Consider the following 25,193-nt stretch of genomic DNA (forward strand, 5'->3'; position numbering starts at 1 on the left):
AGTACAAATGGTTGTTCACCTCTCTGTGTTAGCCCTGCAACAGGCTGTGCCCGGCCTCTGACCTGTGACAAAATACTGAAACTTTAAAGTAAGACACAGGTTGAGAAGAAAAAAGGAGTTCTAAACAAGGTTATTATAGTTTACTGTGTTTATATTGTAATACTTGTACTAACTGAAATTAAACCGAATTAAAAACAAAAAGTCAAAATGAAATAAAAGCAACCTTTAGCTACAACCACAGTATAACAGAGTGGTGTAGCCACTGCAACGTCAGCGTTGGTTTGTGAAGTGTCAAGCTGAGAACAATGAACTCATCAGTGAAGTGCAGACATGACACCTGCAGGACTGTTTCCCCATTCACTCCTTCTTTTTGCAGGAGTCAAGAATACAGGCTTAACTTTCAGTCCTGGAAGCTGTTTCCATCTTTTATATACAGTTTGTGTATATTACATACATTTGGAAAAATGGCATCAAGTTGATTTCTTGTTCACTGGTATCAAATGCTAAATTTTATTTATTCATTCATTTATTTTTGTTTGGTAACTCCACTTTCCCAAAACACTGAAACTCCTGAGCTTATTATACGGTGGCCCTGAGAGGCCAAACGGACTGCAACCTAATAAAACACCAGGAATAATAAAAACGCGGCAAAAACACACAAAACACAACAGAAATAGGAAAAAACACAGGGGAAGTGTTTCTGGGGAGACAATAACCCGACCAGTGTTGCGAACTCCTCAGTAAGGAAGATCGCTATTGGCTGTCCTAAAAGTCGCTAAATGACGTCATCACCTAATTTGCATAATTGGTCATGCTAATATAATTGTAACCTACGCTGTTGGAGAGAGAAATAACATCGTGGAAAAGACAAAGAGAGCAAAAAACATCCTAAATGCATTTAGAATTTATTTAGAACTACAAATTAAATTTATTTTAGAAATTATTGTTTTTTAATGTCACAATTCCAACCCTGCTCCTTTATCCGGGCTTCGACCGGCAAAAGTGACCCGAAATAGGCGCTCTGGTGGAGTTACTTTGTGTGTGTGTGTTTATAAGTAGTTTTAAACCTTGTGATCCACAAAACAGCATAACAGTAAAAGAAGAACTGACTGCGTTACAGTCAGTGCGGAGCGGCGGCTTCGCTCATACGCGACTCATTTGCAGTTTGGACGCATAGGTGTGAACATCTCCTGCAGCGGGGGGAGGACTGTCCTCCGCCCGTGAGCGCTTTAGCACGGGTGAGGTGCCCACGGCAGCACCGCTGCTTGTTGAGAGTAAGAGCAACACGCTCTTTCACGTCAAAAAGTCGTCATAAATAAGTCTCCAATAACACCAGAAAAAGTCGCCAGATTTGTCGCTAGTCGCTTTTTAGAAAAAAAAAGTCGCTAAACATAGCGACAAAGTCGCTAAGTTGGCAACACTGAACCCGACGGACCAGTTGCAGGAACCCAAAACTTGGTAGGCGTGTTTTATCATGATTCATATCATACTGATGGATTTTTAGGCTAATAGTTAGGCTAACACACCTCTCATCTTTCCTCACAAAACCGATAGATCCTCCACTTATTTTAAGTGTCTTCCAGCGAAATTCTTATTGTCTCCCCAGAAACACATCCCTTTTATTTTTTCCTATTTCCCTTGTGATTTTTCCTATTTCCGTTGTGTTTTGAGTGCTTTTGCCGCGTTTTTCTGCTGGTGTTTGTTGCAGTCCGCTTGGCCTCTCAGGGACTGCGGTCAAGTGAGCCCTCACTTACGAAGTCACAGTCAAGCTAGCCGCACCGCCAGCCGCACCTAAAATGTGGTTGCACTACTCTTACGCATATTACGGCGCGGCTGGACTGTAACTGCGCGCTTCCAGCGCGGCTGCTGCTATTACGACCAAAAAGATGAGACGGGGGGGGGAACCAATCAATAGGATAAATGAGTGAATGAAATAATACAACGACTATAAACTGAATGCAATCAGAGGTCGAGTCATAGAGGCTGGTTTTCAGTCACGTTCAGCATCCCAATGCGCTCAGGTAAAGTTTGGGGTCATATCAGATAATAATACGGTGGCCCTGAGAACTGCGGTCAAGTGAGCCCTCACTTACGAAGTCACAGTCCAGCTAGCCGCACCGAAAATGTGGTTGCACTACTCTTACGCATATTACGGTATCGGTGCCGACTGGCTTAGAAACGCAGTCTTTTCTGTCCTGACACTATTTTACTTCACAATCCACTCCCAGTTTTAGTTTATCTCCACTCCTCCCCCTGTGATCCACAGCCCAAATTACTGTATGATTCAGAGAAAATTAATAATGAAATTTACCCAATTTACTCTACTGTACTTTTAATATCCTCATCTTTGAGCTCAGATTACAGGAAAACTAAAAGAGGTGACGCAGATATCTCACTGGATTATGACTCTGGGTGACCCCCACTCTTCACCCTGTCATCCACAGCCAAAATTACTGTAAAATTAAATCCTAATCCATTACCGAACAAAATGAGTTCATTGAAGTATTTGCTTAACTACAAGAAATTTCTTTCCACACACAATTACAATTTTTCAAAATGTCATTCACACACCACCTCAAGTAGCAACTTTAGTTTTAGACATTATTTATTCAGTGCTTAATCACAACAATAGCCACCTTAAGGCACTTTACATAATAAGTTAAACCTTACAATAATACATACAGAGAAAAACCCAACAATCATATGAGCCCCTATGAGCAACAGTGGGAAGGAAAAACTCCCTTTTAACAGGAAGAAACCTCCGGCAGAACCAGGCTCAGGGAGGGGCGGGGCCATCTGCTGCAACCGGTCAGGGTGAAAAATTACATTACTCAGATTACTGATTTCTCATATTACTACTACACAGTTTAGATATATTGTTATTCATTATCTGTCATCACACAAATCAACCCAAAAAAATCAAAAAGGAAATACTTGAAGTACGAGCACAAAGCAAGAATGTTATACACATTGTGTTTTACACATGTGTTCCTCAAAACACCAATAACAACTATAAGCAGATTATTCAAGTAGCTTTCACTGCATGTGGAATTAGGTTACACAAAGCACACACTTCCACTCTGTCTTCTGAGCACTGCTGAGCTGTTCATTTGTCATGTCCAGGCATTCAGAATGGAACCAGCGGTTGCAGTTATCACACTGGATCTGTAAACAAAAGCATATGAACTTTCATAAACACATTAAGTAAATAATTCTATGTTTTAATAAATTACAATCCTTAAAGACACAGAGTCAAATACTTTGTTGCAGATAACATAAAACTATTTTTAAAAATACTATACCCAGTCAGTGATGGAGGGTCCTGGATTAGGTGGTTTCGCCGTTGCACACATGGCACAGTTGTTGTCACTGTCAAATACTAAAACATAATATATATATATATATATATATATATATATATATATATATATATATATATATATATATATATATATATATATATATATATATATATATATATATGTTAGTGTTCATCAGTTTGACACAAATAAATATGTCCATTTGAAGAAGATATTACACACCAGAGGCCTCAAGTATTGTCTGTGCAAATGTCCTTCGTGCCTGGGCCATCTCGTTTTTTGTCGTCAAAAATGTCATTTCTGGTTTATTTGGGAATGCTTCCATTACTGCTTTGACCATCTGAAATCAAAACAAAAATTTTTTAATTGAAAACATCTGCAAATGTTACACTTCCTGTTTACACAATTTAACCTTTTAAGATTATTTTAACTTCCCCCACCCCATCTTCTTATCTAATTTTACAGAACAATATTATTGCATCAATGTGGTGCCATACCATGATGACCATTACTCCGCAGCTAGAACCATCCCGTTGAAATGGATGTGTCAGTACTCCTCCTCGAAGTCTCACATTCACCCAGTCTGTTTTGTTGTAGCATGTCCTCCTCATTTTGAAGTATTCACTTTGTGAACATAACATATATCACATTTATATACAAATGAAAGATAAAAGTCACACAGAAAAAGACACATATAGTACATATCACTGTTTTTAATGGTGTGTCAGAAAGCCCTGTGCTCTACATTATGTTAGATGAAGTATCAAACTTATTAATATGTTCTTTTAAATCTACAAATGTTAACTGTCTCAAATGTATCACTGCTTAAACACGGTCAGTGTTTTTTTTATTATTTAAAATTACATATGTGAGTAATTTTGAATTATTTTTTTAAATTCTTTAAAGAACTGATAACCACAGATTTTATTAAACTTTAATCTACAACCATACGTTCACCTTTAGAAAAAGACCTCCTAAGTCCTCCTGTCACTTTTCTAATATTTCATGTTATTATATACATGTAATAACGCATAATTACCGGAATCTTTTGGCTGCACGGTCAGACTCTTCCTGCTCCAAAGAGTTTCTTGACGGATCGACCAAATACAGACAGCTGTCATCTGCATTTATGTACTGCGATAGATATATAAATTTAAAAAGTACATAAATTATGAATAATGTGTTATTGAAACAAACTGTTTTCACAGAAATGCTGCTCATACTAACCAGAAACTTCCAATGTACATTTCCAATGTTCACAAAGGATAAAATGGCTCTGTAGTTGTCGAAGTTCACCTGACATATTAGGAATTAATTACAAATTTGCAACGATACTTTTTCCATTTCGAGACATTAATTAAATTTTAAAAAATTAATTCTAGAATATATTTAATTTTTTTTTTACCTTGGACAAGCTTTGTCTCCTGATTAGTTCTCTCTCCACAGAGGATCACACCGCTCGTGTAGTGGTTCATAATGTAGATATTATTCCCCAGATTTAGCCGAATGGCCCAGTGGTGCAGGAGACTTTCAATGACCTGAGGAGTTTAATAAATAACCTTTTATTACTTTGTAAACATGATAAAGTTTTGGAATACAAAGGTTAATAAAGATTTTTTTACTTACGTATACTCAGTATTCAGTCATGAGGATATGCCTGGAATGTCGATCTAAAGTAGTACTTACTGAATGTGTAGGGAACAACTAATGTTCTGCCCCAGCTTTAACGTTAACCTTATGCAGCACCTCTTATAGTTTTCCTGTAATCTGAGCTCAAAGATGAGGACATTAAAAGTACAGTAGAGTAAATTGGGTAAATTTCATTGTTAATTTTCTCTGAATCATACAGTAATTTGGGCTGTGGATCACAGGGGGAGGAGTGGAGATAAACTAAAACTGGGAGTGGATTGTGAAGTAAAATAGTGTCAGGACAGAAAAGACTGCGTTTCTAAGCCAGTCGGCACCGATACCGTAATATGCGTAAGAGTAGTGCAACCACATTTTCGGTGCGGCTAGCTGGACTGTGACTTCGTAAGTGAGGGCTCACTTGACCGCAGTTCTCAGGGCCACCGTATTATTATCTGATATGACCCCAAACTTTACCTGAGCGCATTGGGATGCTGAACGTGACTGAAAACCAGCCTCTATGACTCGACCTCTGATTGCATTCAGTTTATAGTCGTTGTATTATTTCATTCACTCATTTATCCTATTTGATTGTTTTTCTTTTTCCCCGTTTCATCTTTTTGGTCGTAATAGCAGCAGCCGCGCGCTTTGAGCCGCATTAACTTGAGCATGACTGATGCTACACAAATAAAGCTCTGCTGATTGATGAAACCCTCAGCCCACTCTGATTGTACAGCAGTGTCACGGGGCCGATGCCTCTTTCACCTCCTAATGAAGTGCAGACAGCAGGTGTTGTTTTGAAGCCTGCTTCCCCACCAGCTTGTGCAGATTTCAGTGTTTCACTCTGGCCTGTCAAGCTACGCAAGTCAGGGAATTCATGTTAGTTAGCAGCAGCTGATGACTGCACCGCTGCTCTCTTTATGCATGGGTACGCCCATCTCATTATCATTTCATCATTAGCAAAATTGGAAATGTTTGCATGGGAGAAATGAGGATTAGACAAATGATCAAATGTGTGTGTGCCAACATCAAATAATAGACAAATGAAGGAGGTGAGGATTAAAGAGTGTGGAAGATGAATAGAGCCGACTGTTTTAACCAGCTAAGTTTGAATGTGGTTAAAGGGGTCTCACTAAGCTTTTACGTTTCTTTACAAAGTCGATTTGAAACATTTCATTGTTATCTAGTGTTATATTACAGAATGAAGGATGAAATTTGCCCTGCCTGTCTTTGCATGTTGGTTTTAGGGCTTGTCTGGTGCTGCCAGGCTCGGCAAAGACTCCAATCCAATGTGAAGTAGTGCACAGATTTAGAACTTTGAACTGTATTTTCGTAAGTTTTACATCTTATCACCCCATTGCCATCCATACTGCAAAAAGGTAAAAGAATTAATGAAAACTTAAATTCTAAACCTATAATTAAGGACAGTCTACCAGATCGGGTTCAGGCCACTTCACATCAAAGTCGGCTGTATGTGGTCCACAATGTAAAATGAGCATCTCTCTACTATGTATGACACTGCTTGGTAGTGAGTTCAGAATTTCTGGTGGTACTTTAAAAATGTGCAAACAGACATATACAGCAGCTCTGTGTTCAGCAGCTGTCTAACTCAAACCCTGTTTTAAAAGCTCCTGCTGGTGTCTTTTGTGCAGCAGCCTGTAATATTTAAGAGAAGAAAAATAATTGACAGCTAAGTGCTTCTTTTTTTCCCCTCTACATAAAAAAGTGTGTTTTGTCGTTTTGTACACACTGCACTTCTAATACCACCGTACCCAAACGTCACAGTGAAAGTGGAGGGGAAAGGAGAGATTTCGTTAGACTTAATAACACAGAAGTGGAGGAAACAAAGTGTTTCAAACAGTGCGGGCAATTATGTGTCCAGTCTGCCAAAATGTTTTATGAAGCAGCATGTGGAGGAGAAGCGGGGCTCGGCCGAGCCTGCAGCAAAAACAGACTGTGGAGCTTTACTAAGCCTCCGCTCAATCCCTGCTTCCCCTCTTAAGTTCTGAACACATTTGAAAAGTCAAGGTCCAGAGAAACTATTGACTGACTCTGTGAGCACGTACTCGGCTGCAGATCGAATGCATATGTGCACGTGAGTCTCAAACATTTCTTTTTTTTACTGCTCTGTATTGATATGCTGCAGTCGGTTCAATTATAGGATTTAGCGCTAAACGCGCACGCTGATCTCTCAAGTAGTCCTGAAAGTCTAACAAATACCCGGAGACGGTCGGATTGAAAACCCTGAATAGTTTGTGTAAGTCCAATTTCACCTGTCAGATGAGAGCACAACGAGAATCAGCTGTATTATTTGTTCTCCGTAAGGGCTGGAACCTGTGCTCGGCCTTAAATTTGAAGATGATGAGCAATCTCAAGAGTTTTGCTTATCCAGCCGCTCATTCATCACTGGATTGATATTTTCGCATTTGTCTAAATAAATCACATTTGGCAGGCTCGACTCGCTCACTCACTTATGTGTGCATGCACAAACCCGAGGACGAGCTGCCTTCCTGATGTGCTTTGCGCTGCAGCTACGTCCCGAGGAAAGTGTCTACTTATCTGAGCTGTATTAGGCTGCAGAACACATGCAAACTCATAGATCAGGCCTGCTGCTCCCAGCAGACGAAGTTTCCCCACATTTGCATTCTGTCCCATCATTAGTCCAGCTTTGCTCCAGTTTGTCACGTTGGGGTGGTAATGAATAAATTCAGAGCGCTCCTCTGGTTTGTGTTTTCCAGCAAATGCACTCTCTAAATGTAAAAAAAAAAAGAGTCTATAATCTGCATTTGCACATGTATGAGAAACTGAACGCACATCTGTCTGCACTTGTCAAAGAGATTGCAGCAGTGTGACAGTGAGAGTTATTTAACATCTGCCAGCAGTATTCAGATCAGGTCACGAGGACCTGCTCTTTGATTCTCATACATACATGATGCATGTTCAGAGCTGACAATGGCACACAAACACTAATGACATCTCTGCTCACATGAATGTGATGCAACTGCATGAGAATGTTGCTAACCCTCCTCTTTGCTGCAGCCTCGGTGTCCTGCAGCTAAACTCTTCACCTTTGCCCCCTCAGTGCTCCCTCCGGTCTGTGGCTAATTAGGAGGCAGACACCCCCCACTCCTCCACCCCCATGTGCTGACATCAGCTCTGACCCTCCAATCTGTTCCTACATATGCCGAAGGAAAGCATGCACATACAAATGATCACCAATGTTATAGAGCTGAGTGAAAGGGTGAATCAAACCCATGACAATCCTACTAAAAGAAACATAGATAGGTTTTGTTTTATTTTGTTAATTTCTCTCTTTCTATGTTTTACCTCAGTTGCATCATGGTTGCAGAAGACGATTCTGGTCTGTAAAAGCAAAAATGTTCACGGTAGTATGACAACAGGGCGATAAATGAAAAATCTTGGCAAATAAAAATTGTTTAAATGTAAAAAATGTAAAGACAAAATAAATGCATGAAAGGAAACATTTTCTAGTATGTGACATGCACTGGTTCACTGGTGACTGCCAAGAGTCACGCCTGGGTTATTTTATCTCCAAGAAAAACTTTCCTCATGCCTGATCGTGGCAGACGACTGCCCCTCCCCGAGGCTGCTTCTCCTGGAGTTCTCTTCCTGTGGAAATAAGGTTCTCACTCCCCACTTTCACCAAGTGCTTCATCATAAGGCATCATCTGATGGTTGGGGTTCTCTCTCTGTTTTATGGTGTTGTGGAGTTGTCACAGAGTCTGACAACAAAGAAAGAGCAAGCTTATCACTTAAACAGGATGTCTGCAATCCAACACCAACAGCAAAACAATGTTCACTCCAATGCCCAATGAGCAACAGCGGTAAGAAAGAACTTCCTTTTAACAGGAAGAATCCTCCGGCAGAACGAAGCTCAGGGAGGGGGAGGGGCAGCCAAGAGGGAGAAGAGAACCAAGACGGGACAAAAGACACACCGTCGGAGGAAGTGCAGAGAAGAAGAATAACTAATGATTAAATGCAGAGTCAAACTGGAATAAAAAGAACTGAGTGAACTCAGTGCATCATGGGAAGTCTGCAGCAGCTTAGGCCTATTGCAGCAGCTCTAAGGGAGGATTCAGGGTCACCTGATCCAGCCCTAACTATAAGCTTTATCAGAAAGAAAGGTTTGAAGCCTAATCTTAAAAGTAGAGAGGGTGTCTGTCGCCCAAAGCCAAACTGGATAGAGCTGTCTGAAAGCTGAAGGCTCCGCCCTCCATTCTGTCTCCATTGTGAGATGTTTGTTGTGTCACAGCTGCTAATCTTTTGTCTCCAAGTTTTCCCTCCATCCCCACTGCAGCAGATGGATGTCCCTCCCTGAATCTGCTTCTGCTGGATGTCACTTCCTGTTCAAAAAGAGTTCTTCCTCCCCACTGTTGCCAAGTGCCTACTTCTAGAGGTTTTTGGTGGATTGTTGAACTTCACCAACATCGTACCGTCTTTACCTTATAGTATGAACTTCTTACCTTTCTTACCTCTACGGGACATTCAGATCACTGGGCGACCTCTGCATCACTCCAGCTCGTCAAAAGTTTGTATGGCTCAAGGCAGGACAGCAGGATGTCCAGTGTTAAAACCAGAGCAGACTTTGGACCTAATTAAGTTGCACAGACATGTGATCATGAGCGGGAAGTGACACACGCACGCAACACAAACTTGCACCTTTTCTCTGAACTACAGATTCCTAAAGTTAAGGCTCATTGAATATTACCCCACTAAAACGACCATTAGTAAACACAGCAAACCCTTAGTATTGCTTCTGCCTCTCAGAGCCAATCAAGAAGCAATGGGGTGTTTGCCCCTTCTGCTTACTGCTGTTATAGTGCTAGCGTAAGCCTCTGCAGCCGTCACCAAGGCTGATTCCCATTAGAACAAACCTATTTGGCTTGCATTACAAACCCATTCAATCAGGCAGCCATGCTCTGCTTTTTCGTTTAAGCCCGGAGGCTGAGAGTGTATCCAGCCGCTGTCGTTCAATAAGTGAATGGGTTATTGCAGCTGAGTCTCCGTATCAACCTCATTTTCTCCTGGGCTTAGGGGAGAAAAAAAATCATGTTTTTGTGCAATTGTTGTGCAACAATTTGTATTTATAACCCATTTTAAAATAAGATGAAGTGCTGTACACTGTGTTTGCTCACTGAATATTCAACAGTCACGGATGAGTGCAGTGATTTCCATGTTTAATGGCAGACAGGTGGAGGAGCAGCTATTCAGGCTGCCAGCGGTGATGTCACAATGACCTCTCCTGGCACGGTGAGCAGGAGCCTCATGGCGTCCTTTATGCAACAATCAAGTGTCATCATTTGTGAGGACCTGTGTTAAATCATATGGAGCAGCCCTGCATAGGCTCACAGCAACTGGTGGGGAAATGCTACGACCTAGCTGTGAATTAACTTGAGTGATGTAGCTGTACTAGCCATAGCTTCAGTGTCATTATCACTCCCTGCATCACACGAGTGTGTGTGTGTGTGTAGCCTGCAGAGGGGAGATAAGGGTACTGGCTCCCAGGCCCCTCTGCAGAGCATGAACTTCTCTTTAGATTTCACCTGTGCACATTTCTAATTAGTTTATTATACTTTAATTTCATACAGCACTGATTTTGAAAGTGTTTCGGTGAAATACACAAAACAAATGACGAAACCTGCTCTGTGCAGCTGCCGCGATATGAGTGACCAACTGGAACAGGCAGGAATAGAATTTGGCTACCTTAGACAGATTGGAACAGCTGTGGGGAAATGATGTTTAAAGAAAAGCTGGCACGGTGGAGAATGGGGAGATTAATGCTTAATTAACACTTAAATCTGTGGATGGGTGGACATCTATGTCAAATAATGGGGATGTGTGAGGAAAGCTACACTTCCTATGATATCTGCCGTTTGGTGCTTGTATTTAAATGGTAAGTTGGCTCCCTGTAATCTTGAATAGGAGCAGGTCTGCTTCATTGGTAAAGTTAGGAAATGGTCAGTGGGTTTAAAATACAGTTTTTTATAACATTAATCTGATGTTAACAGGATACGCTTCTTTATTTTTCCTTTTTTTGTAACTGGAGGTGACAGCACTTTAAGTTACTTAACTTACAATGTAAAGATTATAACAGCAGCTTTCATAAATAACCTATGCAGTAGGTTTCTGTGGGAGGAGCGATGTGCAGTAAGAGAGCCATTACTTCCTGGTTGCGGTTCAGCCTGGAGGTTTGTCTTTGCTCGCTGTAGGTAAATGCTAAACAGATTAAATAACTTTTTACGGTTGTTTCCAGAGCAAAGAGTGTGGATGTAGTGTTTTTACATACAGCATGTCTAAATTGTGTTAAACAACACTAATGTCCTTTGGTGTTTCTTAAACACGAGTCAGTTTTGCCTACAAAATGCTAGCTAGCATGCTGCTTACGTTTGCTGATGAGCCTCTTTATGACCATTCGATGTACACCCATAATGACACACACTGCTCTAAACCATAGCCAGATGTTAAACCACAACAATAACTAAGCAAAAGAAACAACTGGCTGCACTGGTTGATGCTGATTGCTTTCAGGTCGCTGCTGCTAGCTTAACAAATTGTGGGTGCTGTAAAATGTGTGACGGTTGCTGATGTCCCTAATTATTACAGAAAGTTATTGTAGTAAAAATCAAATGACACGATATTATCTTTTGGGACCACAGCTCCACAGGGCCCCAACCAATCAGGACCACATCTCAACTCAGAGAGAGAGAATTCTTCAGCTGTCTGTCAATTAAAAACAGGCTGACATGAAACAAAAGTATCTGAATTTAGGAGTCAAATTCATGTCCCAGTTTTTGTTATAGTAGTGATAAAAATTACTTTTCTTTTTTTACATTTGGTGTTTCCAAATTAGTTCAAAGACCTCCCATACCCTCATCCATCCATCCATTGCTGCCTGTTTTGCTGCAGTCACCTTCACAGTAGCTGAAAGGGTTTGAAGTTCACTTGCCTTTCTTCATCCCCAGATCCCACCCCGCCTCACTTTCCATCTGGACTGAACAGGAAGGGCTGGGCCCGGGCCTGTGGGCTGCGCACAGAAACCCCAGGGAGCAGAGCTGACGCTGAGATACTTATTGCTTCATTGGGATTCTCACTGGATCCAATCACACTGTCAAGCTTGGATACGAGGCCTGTCTCCCCAGGCAGCGGATACAGCGCGCGCACTAACTCACAGAGTTTTGAACATGACTCGCTGACACTTACAGATGGAGATGCAGACATACAGTATAAATGTGCACCCACGTACTCACACACCCTCCTCTGGCATCGCACACCTCTATCATCACAAGCCTGCTGATGTTCCTGACTGCAGAGCAACAGCGGAGCGCTGTTTTGGTGCACGGCTCCTCTCTCCTGTATCTTTTGCAGCCAAGATTCATCCGAGGAAACTAGCCTGCTTGAATTTTGTTCCACCTCAGTAGTAATCAATTCAATGTTATGGTAATATTTCTCCAGTGTCAGTAAATTAAAACCCTAATGCTAGGTTGTAGTCTGTAAAACCATTTAACTCCCTTGTCTGGTAATTTTCACTAGAGCCGTTTCTCTGCTTCTGTGTACTCTCAATCCTGATTTCAAGTCTTCAAACCTTCACAAAAAATATTTTTATGTTTGTGCAAACAGTGACTCCTGTATGCACACGGAAACTACTCATGGAGTTCCACAGGGCTCTATGCCAGGTCTGATTTTTTTTTTTTTTGAGGGTTTTTTGCCTTCAGTGAATACGATTGGAAACACAGACACGTCAGACTTGAACGTAAGCCGTGGCATTCCAGCCAAATGCTATAAGGGTGCCTGCTCAACCAGTGAGCTAAAATACCACTGTTTCTAATGTAATCCTGGTCTTAGGCCTCAGTACATTTTAATTGCATTGCAGGTGACATATACCACATAAATTTCTCTGTGGAAGCAGGTGAAACAAATCACATGGTGTCTTAAAGACATTTAGGCCTGGAAGACTGAAAATTGTTTACATCTAAATTCTGATAAAACTGAAGTTGTTGTATTTGGCTCTAAACTCCCGTCAGTGCAACTGTAAAGAATTTCTGACCAAAATATATTAATATAAACCTTTTAGGGACTTCACTCTGTCTGCTGCACAATATTGCAAAATCTAATAGACTAATAGACTCCAGTTTGTTTAAATAAATGGACACTATCCTTCACACAGTGACGTTAATTATGGAGTTCCACAGGGTTCAGTGCTAGGACCAGTTCTGTTTACATTATACGTGCTTCACTTAGACAGTGTCACCAATTAGTTAAACTGCAGGGAACAGCAGGTGTTTATGCCTTAACATAAAAAACTAACTGAAACGACATCAGTTGATTCAAAATGCTGCAGTAAAAATACTAACAGGGACCAGAAAGAGGTAACATATTTCTTCTATATTAGCTTCTCTTCACTGGTTTCCTGTTAAATCCAGAATTGAATTTAAAATCCTGCTGCTCACATAAAAGGTCTTGAATAATCAGGCCCATCTTATCTCATCTTAATGACCTTGTCGTACCAGATCACCAGATTAGAGGCAGCAGTCTGGTTCTCAGACTGCTGGCTTACTTGCGGCTCCAAGAGTATTTTTTGTTATAGCATATAGTAGATCAGGTGACACTGAATCCTACCAAGGGTACGCTGCAATAGGTCCAGGCTGCTGTGGGATCCCATGATGCCTGGAGTGTTTCTTCTTCACTTACTTTTTTTGCTCACGATGTGTTTATACACCTCTCTGCGTTTAATTATTAGTTACTATCTGCCTCTCCAACAGTATGTCTCTGTCCGCTCTTCTTCTCCTCATCTTAACACTTGCGGCAGATGGCCCCGCCCCTCCCTGAGCCTGGATCTGCTGGAGGTTTCTTCCTGTTAAAACTGAGTTTTTCCTTCCCACAGTCAGTGTTTGCTCAGAGGGGGTCATACAATTGTTTTCTTTGTATTATTGTAGGGTCTTTACCTTACTGTAGGAATAAAACTGAATTGAAAGTTAGGCTGGACGGTCCTAATGCCATCCATTATCAGGATGTCCTAGTTCCTCCATGGGGAGCTCACCGGAGCCCGCTTCCACCAAAGGTTTCCTCTCGTCAAACTGAGTTTTTTGCCAATAATGCGACCTTACAGCTTAATAAAGTGTCTGGAAATTATTTGTGATTTTAGTCTATAAAAATAAATGGCACCAAATAAAAAAGTATATATACTCATGCCATTATGATTATGTATGCATGGAAACAAATACCTTCACGTGTTAAAACTCCTGAGGTCCTGGAGGCGGTCCCTAGATGGCACTGTGTCCACTGGTCGAGAAAGCAGCAGCCCCCCTGTTTATCATGCAGCGGTGACAGCCTGTAAAAGCTTTTGTCGATGGAAGTGAAGATTTAGAGCCCCGATTAGCACATTCATATCTTGGCAGTTAATTAGGGCTGAGGAGCTAACTGAAAGCTTTGGCTGCACAGTGATGGAGCAGAAGAATAGGAGGTGGTGTGCCCCTCACAACGAGACAGTGAATTTAGTATATATATATATACACACACACATATATGTACACCTGACTATTCTGCTAATGTATCACAGCGTGCACCCACTGAGACATATATGAATGCTTAACCCACACGAGCACAACCGCTAAGCCATTTTTCTGCAAACTTTGATATGGCTTAAGCATACCTAATGGATATGCACACCTACACCCACAGAGACACGCTCGTCTTTTTGTTGTGTGTGTGTGGGTGAGTGTGTGTCAACGTGCGTGTGCGCCCTTCATAAGTTAAGGTCAGCAGGCTCATATTTTACCTGTCAGGACTGATCACCGTCGCCTTCACAGCTGCTTTGCTTCGTTCCCGGGGAGGATACAGCATCTCTCCTGAATGTTTACCGAGATCCTGCATCTCTACAATCTATACAGGGGATCTATAAAATGCCACAGCTGCAGACGTTCCCAGTGCGCAAAGGTGTTTTACAGCATCCTGCTCCAGTGTGGGAAGCAGCAAAACACATTCCACCTGTAATCAGCAAAAGGGCTGATGTGCTGCCCTTATAAAGCTGCTGTTTATGTGAAAGGGAAAAAAACATGGCATAAAGCTTTTAAGTGGAATTAACCACTTCATTAGTTGAAGTAAAATTTCATGACAGGTCAACTGTCGGCCTTTAAATGCACCAACGGGAGCTGTGCTGCTCCCTCGCTGTCGTTCCACGGGCCCTATACGGCGCGAAAGCAAAGCTAATGCAGTCAAATGCACGCAGCAACCCATTTGGAAAAGCCATTAGCAAATGTAAATTGTTTTTCTGTCAATTAAGATATGAATTATCCAGCCGACATCAGAGGGATTGATGTAATCTACTTCTACTAATTTGACTAAAAGGAAAAGTAGTTGCTACACATAAAATCCAATCAATAAACTTTGTCAGCCAACAACTGTGTAAGCAAATGGCTTGTGAATATCAAATGGATATGTTTCCTCCACTGGCACCCTGCTGGTGTAAACCTGAAAGTGACTAATGGTTGTGAAAATAACAATACCTCACTGTTTTCAGTAAGTGTGCCAGTGGGCATTACACCACCTAAATGTTTTAAACCCGGTTTCTTTTTTCTACACGCTGCTTGTTGGGGGGGAGGGGGGTATTCATTTGGATCACGATAACTGCAAATATTTAATTGTTCTTTATTTGGGAAAATATTTGACTAAAATAAGAGCGCTTTTTCTTTACCCTCTGTATTTCCTGCTGTGATTTATGCGGTGTTTGTTTTGCTTCTCATTTCTCTCGATGTTATTGCTAAGTGTCATGTTAAGTGGCTCACAGTGCTGGCCTTTTATTTTAATCTCTGGCCTCTGCAGTGTGGAGAGAAAAAATGACTTTTTATCAGCACGTCATAAAAATATGCAGAAGACAGTTATATTTTGGATTAAGGGGATTTTCTGCTTGTTGACTGCCATGAAACCAGCCTCCTTTCTTTACAAACAAGCTTGCAATTAGACTGAGATTCACATTCCAGTGTAATGTTGTAAATGAGGCTAAGAGGCTGTGACAGACGCTCCTGAACATAAATCAGCTCTGACAGCTGAGAGATAAAGGTAGAGAAGTTCTGCCCCTGGTGCACGGTGCTCTGCAGCCTCCGGCTCAATAAAAAAGAAGACCAGATAAATATTTAGTGATTTAAAAAAAAAAAAAAGAGCTTATAAAGGAGCGAATGGTGAACGGCGATATAAAGATTATAAAGATCAGATTTCTCTCTTAGAAAAACCTAAACAATTATCACAGTTAAAGACATTTAATTGCTGCTAATATCCTGTTGAATCAAGTACAAAACAGAGCTAAATCACAGCCTGGAGTGAGCCTGAACTACACAAACCAACGAGAACCAGCTAAGTGTGGAACTGCATGAAACTCACGTTCTTTGCAGTGGCCAGCAGGTGGCGACTCAACTGCTTGCAAATAGAAATCTCATTGCACAGAAGTCTACGAGAAAATGAACCTATGTCTTATTAATATGACCTCAGTAAATCCTTGTCTGATGAGCTTATGGTCTCAGTATCTACTTTTAAATCCTATTTATCATAGTACAAAGTCCATTTAGTAAATTATGGTACCTTTAGAGTCAGACAGGACAGTGCGGTTTGTTTTACAAGTCACAAAAAGTGTGCAGTGTTCTTGGTGTCCTGGTTAAAATGTTACTTGTGATGTAACAGGAGGATAACAAGCCTTGAGACACTGTAGCATTTCCATCTGCTGCAGGTTCTGTGGGCCTCCAGCTAAAGTGTAAGATAGAGCTGACATCAACCATGGGAGAAGACACTGGTGAAACAGCTGACTTATATTTTAAGGCAACCAACCAGCGACCTGGTCTTTACGACTAGGCCTATAATAATGAAAACAAAATATATTGGGGTGGCCATCGATTTGTTTGGAGGGCATGCTCTTATAAACTGGATATGTCCTTTTCTTAGATATGTTACACGAGGGGTCAGCTGGCGGCAGCAGAGTTAAAGATGCAAAGATGTTCGTAAAATCTCTTCCTGGTGGACAGGATTAGAAATGAGTGCTTTGAGGGACAGTTTGGAGAAAGTTAGAGAGGCAACCACCAGGATCCCTGAGCCTGGTGCTACCAGAGGTTTCTTCCTGTAAAAAGGGAGTTTTTCCTTCCCACTGTCGCCAAGTGCTCAGAGGGGGTCATCTGTTCATTGGGGTTTTCTGTATTTGTCGCGTCACACTGAGGCAACCGTTGCTATGATTTGGCGCTATATAAATAAAACTAACCACTAAGTTGCTAACTCTCTCTGCTATTTGGTGCAGAATAGATGGTGTCACCCCCCCCCAGTGTCAGGCTACATTTCACTGTGTGTTATACTTGTATAACTATGCATGTGACAAATAAAGAACCTTGAACCTTTGTCGTTTGACAGTTTTTTGCAAAGATCAGCTGCTTGCAATGTTTTAAATACGAGAGCAGTGAGAGTGCAAAACACCAGCGTGCACCGTAAAGCTGAGGCGAACTGAGCCGAATGGGGTTTGTTATACGAGTGGCGCCCTTCTCACGGTGATTTTGCCGCTCGCCTTTTGGCAGCAGGATGAAGTGAGGAGTGAATGTCGCTGCTTGTTAAAATGAATGCCGTTTGCTTGCGCATTAACTTTTTATTGTGTTGACTTATGCAGAGCAAATTTCCTCTGATTTTTGGCGGAGGACTGAAAAGAAGAATCCCTCTGCCTCTGAATATATAAATAATAATAATAATAATAATAAAAAAGGCACTCCTCCTTCAGCTGAACGAAACCCCTGCTGGCCTCCTTGTTCCCATAGCCTGGGAGGATGAATGAGTTAATATGTAGTCATTGTGTGAGCTGGATATACTCACACACGGCACTCTGATATCCTACATCAATGGGCTATTGCAAGTTAATGACCAGCTCTGTGAAGGCCCATTTGCACGAAATATGGACAGTGTAAAAACGAGCTGGGAAAGCAGGTGCTGCCGCCATTGAGTAGCTCATAACCCGGCCATATGGTCGTGAAGAATCTCATTTGGCTGCGCGCTCTCACAAAGACTCAACTCTAAAACCCAAAGCCATTCCTCTAGTGTTGTGAAGACTCTGGACCCTCTAATAATCATTCTCTCCCCTCATCCCTTTTTCTCTTGTTGCATCAATGAGCAGTGTATGAATTTGCATAATCATCTATAGGTAAATGATAACGTTGAGCTGCTCCGCTCCGGACTTCATTTGAATAGAAATGGTGCCACTTTTTGGTATAAAAGGAAATCAGCGAAGTGATAACAAATGGATGAGAAACTGCGCTTCGGCGAATGGCCTCAGATAGAATCTATCTCCATCCTCTTTCAGCGTCGTCTCCCGTCTTTCTTAGCACAACAGGGACGAAGCGAGTGACAGCATCCTGCAGTCTAACCACCCAAAATAAGTTTGGGAACAACTTTTTCCTTTTTTATTTCTGGGAATTGTTTGGAGTCAAAAAGGAGAAGCAGAAGACGATAATTAAACTGGCTGAAAAAGCCAAGTACCAACACAAAAAATCAAAGTGAACATACACACCGACTGATTTGCATGAAAACAGAAGAGGACAAATAATTTCAGCAATAAATAAATGACATTAAAAAAGAAAAACCCGACATATTGTCGGAAGATAATGTCGTATAAATGAGACATGAAATTAGCTATACAACGACAGAAAAAAATCGAATGCAAAAAAGTGACGAGCTGATCAGACAAGACGATACAGTAAAAAAAAAAAAAAGACAGAAAAAAGGAACAAAATAAAAAACATCTGTAAGCCAGTAAAGTTCTAGCAATAGATCTCCAAATCCATCATAATCTGTCTTTATTCTCGTTTCATTTTTTTTGAATTTCCAATAAAAAAATAAATAAATGACATGATGAAAGCAACTTCAGAATAAGGAGGAGTCCCTAAGACAAGATCTGAGGGAGGCGTCTTCTCTCCGACTGACGGCTTCCGGTGGTCAAATATTCATGCGACTGAAGACAAACACCATCCAGGGAGACCAGACTTGTCGTCTAACAGCATTTGTTCCCTGCCTAAACAAATGTTCCTGTGCACATCACTTTCTCATCTCCAGGCAAAAGAATAAAAATGCTTCGTTTTGTTTGCTGTTTTCCTTTTTCCAGTCATGTTGCTACAGCAGAAAAATCAAATCAAACGGTCCATCTATACAAGAACAGGATAAAAAATAACTCAACAGGAACTGGAATCTTCTGTACAACATTTGACCTGCAAAGCACGACGGCTAGATGTAATAAAATATGTAAACATGTTTTTGACACAGTCGTCTGAACAGCTAGAATCAGCCTGTGTTTGTTTTTCTTCGTTAAGATTGTGACAATTACATCTTCATCAGACACATTTTATGGTAATGCATTTTTGCCACAGCGTCATATCGGTAAAAGGAAACAGAGGAACGACCGAAACAATAAAAAGAAATCAAATGAAAAGGGAAAAGAAGAAAAATGCTATCAGACGTTTGAAACTCTGAGAATTAACATTGTACAGTTTGCCTGGTGGATCCACTCTTGCACGCTTGAATGCCGTCTAGAATTTGGATGCCCTGCATAGCAGTCCAATCCTTAACTGAGACGTGAGGGCGGGGGGAGAAAAATATTGAAATACATTACTGTATTACATCCTGCTGAGCTCTGCCTAGTCGACCCTGACTGGCCATCATCCTTAGAAAAACAAACTAAAGAAAACAAAAAAGTGAAACTCAATATATAAATAAACAAACTACTGATTGATTGAATAAATAAAAAATAATAAAAGAAAAACAAGAAACACGTATACGTTACCTCACATCGCATCCATGAAAGCTACATTTAATGAAACCGCTTTGTAACGCAAAATCAGGGTTTGACTTCCAACTTTCCCCAACAATCATTGTTTCTTGAGGTCCCTCACTTACACAAGATGCCAGCACCACGTCACATACACCTCACATGCATGCTCAGAATGGCCGAAATGACAGTGATCATATTTTACAGGGTTACAATGGACAAGGTCGTCAGAACTCCAAGGATCACACACCTCTTAGACAGTCACATGGGGTCGTGTGGGTGTTAAAGTGATGTTATTCACACTGCCGGATGTCTCCAGCAGGGACTCCTTAAAAGTGTCCACGCTGAGTCCCGGTGCAGCTGTTACTGCATTGTCTCTCTGTAATGCTTACAATAGTAAGTGTGCTTCCATAAGCCAAAGTTCTTTTTTGTAAATGTTTCTGCGACTCAGTAAGTCTCGAGTTCTAAAGAGATTTGATTCTTTTTAAATCACAGTTGCCAATATGGTACTGTCAAAGTGTTCTTAACTTTGTTCCAAACAGTTTGTAGCTTTATGGGTCGGGAAATGACTGGATTTCTATACATAATATTCCTTGTCCTTGTCTTTCGGTCTCTTGCTACTGGCGCTGCCTTTGGCGCCGCCGCTGGGTGCTTTATCCTTCACCACAGCGCCGTTGGTTTGCGCCGAGTTGCTGATGTAGTTGCGTGTTTCGTCCACCTGGTAGGAACCCTCCTCCCTGTTCCTGTACTTGTACATGGCGTAGAGGAGAATGAGGATGCAGAGGGCGGCGGCTGAGACAATGCCCACCACCATGCCCGTGGTACTGCTGGATTCCCGGACCACCTCCGAGGCCCCCGGGGGCACCCGCTGCACGCCGGGCACCGTGGGCAAGGCGGCAGGCACCGTGCGCAGCATGGGCGAGGTGATGAAGGGGCCTCGTGGCTTGGTGCCGTCCAGATCGAAGGACGTGGGCAGTGACACCAGGACCATGTCCGGCTGCGGGGGTTTTACCTCGCGGTTGTTCATTTTCCCGGCAGGCAGCTTGGGTGGCGTGTCCGAGGGGACCGCCGCCGGCGGCGTGCCCCGGAGGTCGGGCAGAGGCGAGGTGGGTGCAGTCCTACCTGCCTCAGAGGCTTTGCTAGGCCTCAAGTCCTTGGCCTCCCACTTGGGCGCGAGGGCTTTGTAGCTGCCTTCATAGGCCGATGTGGTCAAGATCTTATCTGTTACCAGGGAGAAGGTGGTGTAAAAATCTTCATCGTCAGTCGGGGGCAGGCTAGAGTCGAAAGCTTCGCCAGAGCCAAACCCCGAAATCACCATGCCATCATCATCATCATCATCACCATCATCACCACCATCACCATCATCACAATCATCGCTGCCTCGGTCCGACAAGCAAGGTACCCCCGCCTCAGTGGCCATGGCCAAGGATTCTTTGGTGGTCTCAATAATGGTGAGGACAGGGCGGAGGGTTGGGGGGAGGGGGATGAAGGGAGAACGGGTGGATACAGAAGGGATGTCTATGGGGTCCTCGACTAGCACGGGGATAACTAGCTCCCCTCCTGGAAAGTGAAACAGAAACAAGCGCCAGTCAGACGGCAGAAAGCGTTCCATCGGCAAAGCAAGAAGCAGTCAAGCACCAAAAAGAATCGGAAAACGAAAAGTAGAAAAAGCAAAGCTCAACGTAGGGAATCAAAAGTACTGAAGAGAAAGAAAGAAAGAATCAAACAGAAAACACTGTACCAGTGCAAAAACAATGAAACTCAGAACCAAACGAGACCCAAATGAAAGAAAACAACAGCCATAAATAAGTATACATTGCATCAAAAGGCTTTGAGGGATGCACAAGGGTGAGCCACGTTAAACTGACGCCTCAAATTAATTCCTATATAAGCTGCTGCTGCATAGGAAAGCGGGAATTACTTGTGATGCTGTGGAGTTTGTGGCCCTCGTATTAGTTCTACCTCGTAATTCTGCATATATCTGCACATAAATGACTAGCCCGGGCTTTTAAGAGGCATGTTTCATTTATCTTCAAGTGTAAATCCTTTTTAGCCTAAAACTATGAGCACCGAGAGATGTGCTCTGTGGATAAAAAAGAAGCAGAGGGTATTAGCATTGGTTTTGCAATTCAAGTGCAAGCCAGTGGGCCTGAAAGCAAGTTAACTAAGTCTGAAATGAGAAACTATTTGTAAGGTGTTTCTTATACCGTAGCTGCTCGGAGCGACGCTTTTTAACCCTGCTGACCTACACGGGCTGGAAAATACTAACAAGCTTCACAAAGCATCACAATGATGAAAAATGAGAGGTTGTGTCTTTGGGCTGGAGGGTCTCCAAAGTCCCAAAACGATATCTCGCACCTCTTAGGAAGCTGATAGGCAAGTTTAGGTCTGGCTGACTGATCTACTCGCTGCAGTCACAGCTGAAATGCTGCTGGAGATGAGCGAGCCTGTCCTTCCCTCGACATTAGCGGGCTCCCCTACTTGCCCTAGCCTCTTGCCTTTTGACCCCTACAGTTACCACAGTGGCACAAAGTCACCGGGCAGTTCAGAGACACCTGAATGTTTGCTGGCTTATAACAGCTTGTAAGAGCAGTTGGACGTTATTAATTATTCACACGTAAGATCAAAAGACAGAGACATGCTTCCACATGTGTCTGCCTCTTTTATAATAAAGTCATTTGCCTTTCATTGGTTAAACCTGTTGTTGGACGACTACAAAGACTTTGAAACATTCAGATGTCTATTGAAGCTGCTTATCCTCTTGCCAAGGTGGATTGTTTGTACATTGCAAAGGCTCACAAACAGGGCACTATAAAGAGATGCAAACCTTTTGGAACAATAAAGAAAAAGAAAGAGAACACAACAGAAAATGAAAAAGGAAAAAAAAATAGAAATAATAATTAAGGCATTACAAAAAAAACAAACGAAAAGAGTTTAGAGTTAGAGCAAACATCGTAAGAAACATTCACAAAGTAAAGCCACAGATAGAGCTATTTAGAGAAAGGATTAGTAAGAGGAAAATTAAAAAAAGAAAGAAAGAAAACCAAACAAAGTCAGCTCGGAAAAAAAGCCTACGAAAAAAAGATGAAACAGTTTTCAAAGGAAGAAAGCATACCATCAGTTTTGTCAACTTACATCAACAAATTGCCCGCATGATTTTGGCAGGAAGAAAAAAAAAATTTACAAAAGAAAGTTGTGTAAGAATGCCTTTGGACAAGTTAGGTTAGTTTCTTTTTAACATTTTCTGATTAAGTAAGTATATATTTCTCTCTTTTGTTCTTAGACAGGATGGTACAGGGAGGCAACAACACATACATCCACACATCATGACATGAAAATAATCTTCACCATTCTGTTCAGGATCTTTTTTGTTGTTATTTTTGGATTTTTCAGAATCATTTTATTAGAAAAAAGAAAACAGTATATCTATAATTCTTGCTTTGATTGATAAGTCTCTCCATAAATATCTACAGCCGGATTAGATGACTTTTTTTTTTCTCATTCTTTTCTTCTTTTTTTTTTGCTCGTTCGCTCGGCTTTAGCTTGCTCGTCAGCTACGAACAAATTGGATGACTGTACATATCTTAGAATCTCTACGTAAAGGGGGTTTCGGGAGGAGGGAGTGTGAGACGGGGTGGGACCTATGAACATACTAGGAAGGAAATGACATAGATGGGGGTGAACGTGTACATCAGTTGCCATGTCCATGTAAAGGCGGCACGAAGCGGTCGGGCGGCATTAGAGCTTTTGGCTGTAAGGAAGGGATGGGGATATACAAACAATGAGCATATACATGCCCATCTACAAAAGAGAACAGCACTCTCAACACTGACAGTTTTACAAACCCTAAGCTGCAACTTCTTTTGCCATGCACAAAAAAAGAATTCAGACTCGTTAATCTATTCGATCCCAATTTCCAATCGGAGACAAGCGCTTAACTTCACAGGTGGATGTTCGAGATCGGCACGGAAACAGTTTTGGAAAGCAGTGTTTTCAGATCGGGCCAGGATTAGCAGTTTTTCGAGGCAGCTTCTCTTTTTTCTCTATGAAAATCTCAGTGCAGCTGCATGGTTTTGATACCCAATCTTAAGAGCCTTCTGCTGTTTACGAAACGCTAATTAGTTCATAGAGAAAAGAGGAAGTTTTGTTCTAATTTAAAAAGGAGGAGGGGGGGGGGGGGGTCATAATAAAAATAACATCGCAATTGTGATTCGCAACAAATTAGCAGTTTAAATTTAACATTGTCAGAAAAGAAACAGAGAGGTTCACATATATGTGGATTATCATATATGTACAAAAAAGGAGGAAAATAACAGATAAAGAGAGATTAGCAAGCAAGAAAGAAAGGCATTAAATTTCTCACACTATCAAAGATGAACAACCAGAAAGCACACACTGAGGCAGACAAAGAGAGAGAGAGGGAGGGGGGGGGACAGTTTATAGGAAAGTGTCGCCACCTTCGTTTAACTAATAATAAGCGGGTTATTATTAGTTACCTCAATACATTTCTCTTGTTAGTATTTCTTTTTAAAACACAGGACAGGGCGTGCAATCTGGATGTACGTCAGAGAAAGAGAGGCAAATCACACAAACGCTTTCTTTCCTTTCTTTTGGAGTTTGTTTTAGTTCCACTCTAAGAAGTTGGGTTAATGCATGCTTAAGTAAGTTGCATTTAGGGAGAGTAATAATACAATAACAATACAGCAAGCCAGGGGGGACAGGTATGGTGGGGGGAGGGGGAGGGGCTTAAGAAGGGGCGGGCCAATGGTCAGTAAAGGTGACTGCCAGCAAAGGGCTGTGGGATATTTTCCTGATGTAAAGAAGTCATTCACTAGCAGTTACGGTGCACCGTACGTAACCAGCACTTTCACTAATTAATACAGAGAACGGGGTAGAGAGAGATCGTCGGACGTTTAGATGCTTTGTGTTACGTGCATAACCGACAGCCTTCGTTTGACAGATAAGCATCTGCAGTTCCACAAGAGGGCACGTGGTGGATTTATCTCTGCACATCAGCTTTGGGTTAATCCTCTGCAGGCTGTTTTACAGAAACCTCATTTGGTTTTTTTTAAGCACACTGTCTCTGCGAGCGAAGCATTATTGAGTAAATATGGCATCTGTCACACTGTATTGACGGCTCCTTATCCACGCCGGCATCTAAAATGCGAATGTCCCTGTCACTGCTCCGGCCCTGATTCAGAGGATGTCATAGGACATGATTCAGCGGAGGCCTCGCACTGCATCGCTGCCATTCTCGTCTTTCACTGAAAAAAGGGGGGGGAAAGCCGCTACGTCGCCGCTACCTGTGACGTTCCAGCAAACAGCCATAAAACCGCTCTGCCCTGTTAAATAAACAGGAGCGTCTCGGAGTAAAGCGATTGCATCCGAGGCTTTTATTTATCCAACTCTGCCCTCGTTGTCTTGGCCTTGTTTGCATCCTCTCACTCCGT

At 41.9% G+C, this 25,193-nt stretch overlaps 1 protein-coding gene and 1 long non-coding RNA gene across 4 annotated transcripts in view; both read right to left on the reverse strand.

Moving 5' to 3' along the window:
• Positions 1 to 2,490: 2,490 nt before the first annotated feature.
• Positions 2,491 to 8,497, reverse strand: LOC309689327. The gene is made up of 6 exons (XR_014271336.1): positions 4,726 to 8,497; positions 4,360 to 4,454; positions 3,818 to 3,944; positions 3,543 to 3,660; positions 3,303 to 3,379; positions 2,491 to 3,165 (listed from the first exon to the last, which is right to left on the reverse strand). It is a non-coding gene; the product is annotated as an uncharacterized lncRNA (long non-coding RNA).
• A 10,767-nt stretch (positions 8,498 to 19,264) lies between these two features.
• nrxn3b (neurexin 3b) overlaps positions 19,265 to 25,193 on the reverse strand; it is a 324,595-nt gene continuing 318,666 nt past the window's right edge. For all 3 annotated transcript variants that reach the window (XM_082505625.1, XM_082505627.1, XM_082505626.1), the window contains one exon: positions 19,265 to 21,303. In XM_082505625.1, the coding sequence (XP_082361751.1) occupies positions 20,321 to 21,303 (983 nt within the window). In that variant the 3' untranslated portion in view covers positions 19,265 to 20,320. The remainder of the gene's footprint in view (positions 21,304 to 25,193) is intronic.

Source organism: Aulonocara stuartgranti, assembly GCF_965226115.1.
Source record: "Aulonocara stuartgranti genome assembly, chromosome: 15".
Taxonomy (NCBI): Eukaryota; Metazoa; Chordata; class Actinopteri; order Cichliformes; family Cichlidae; genus Aulonocara; species Aulonocara stuartgranti.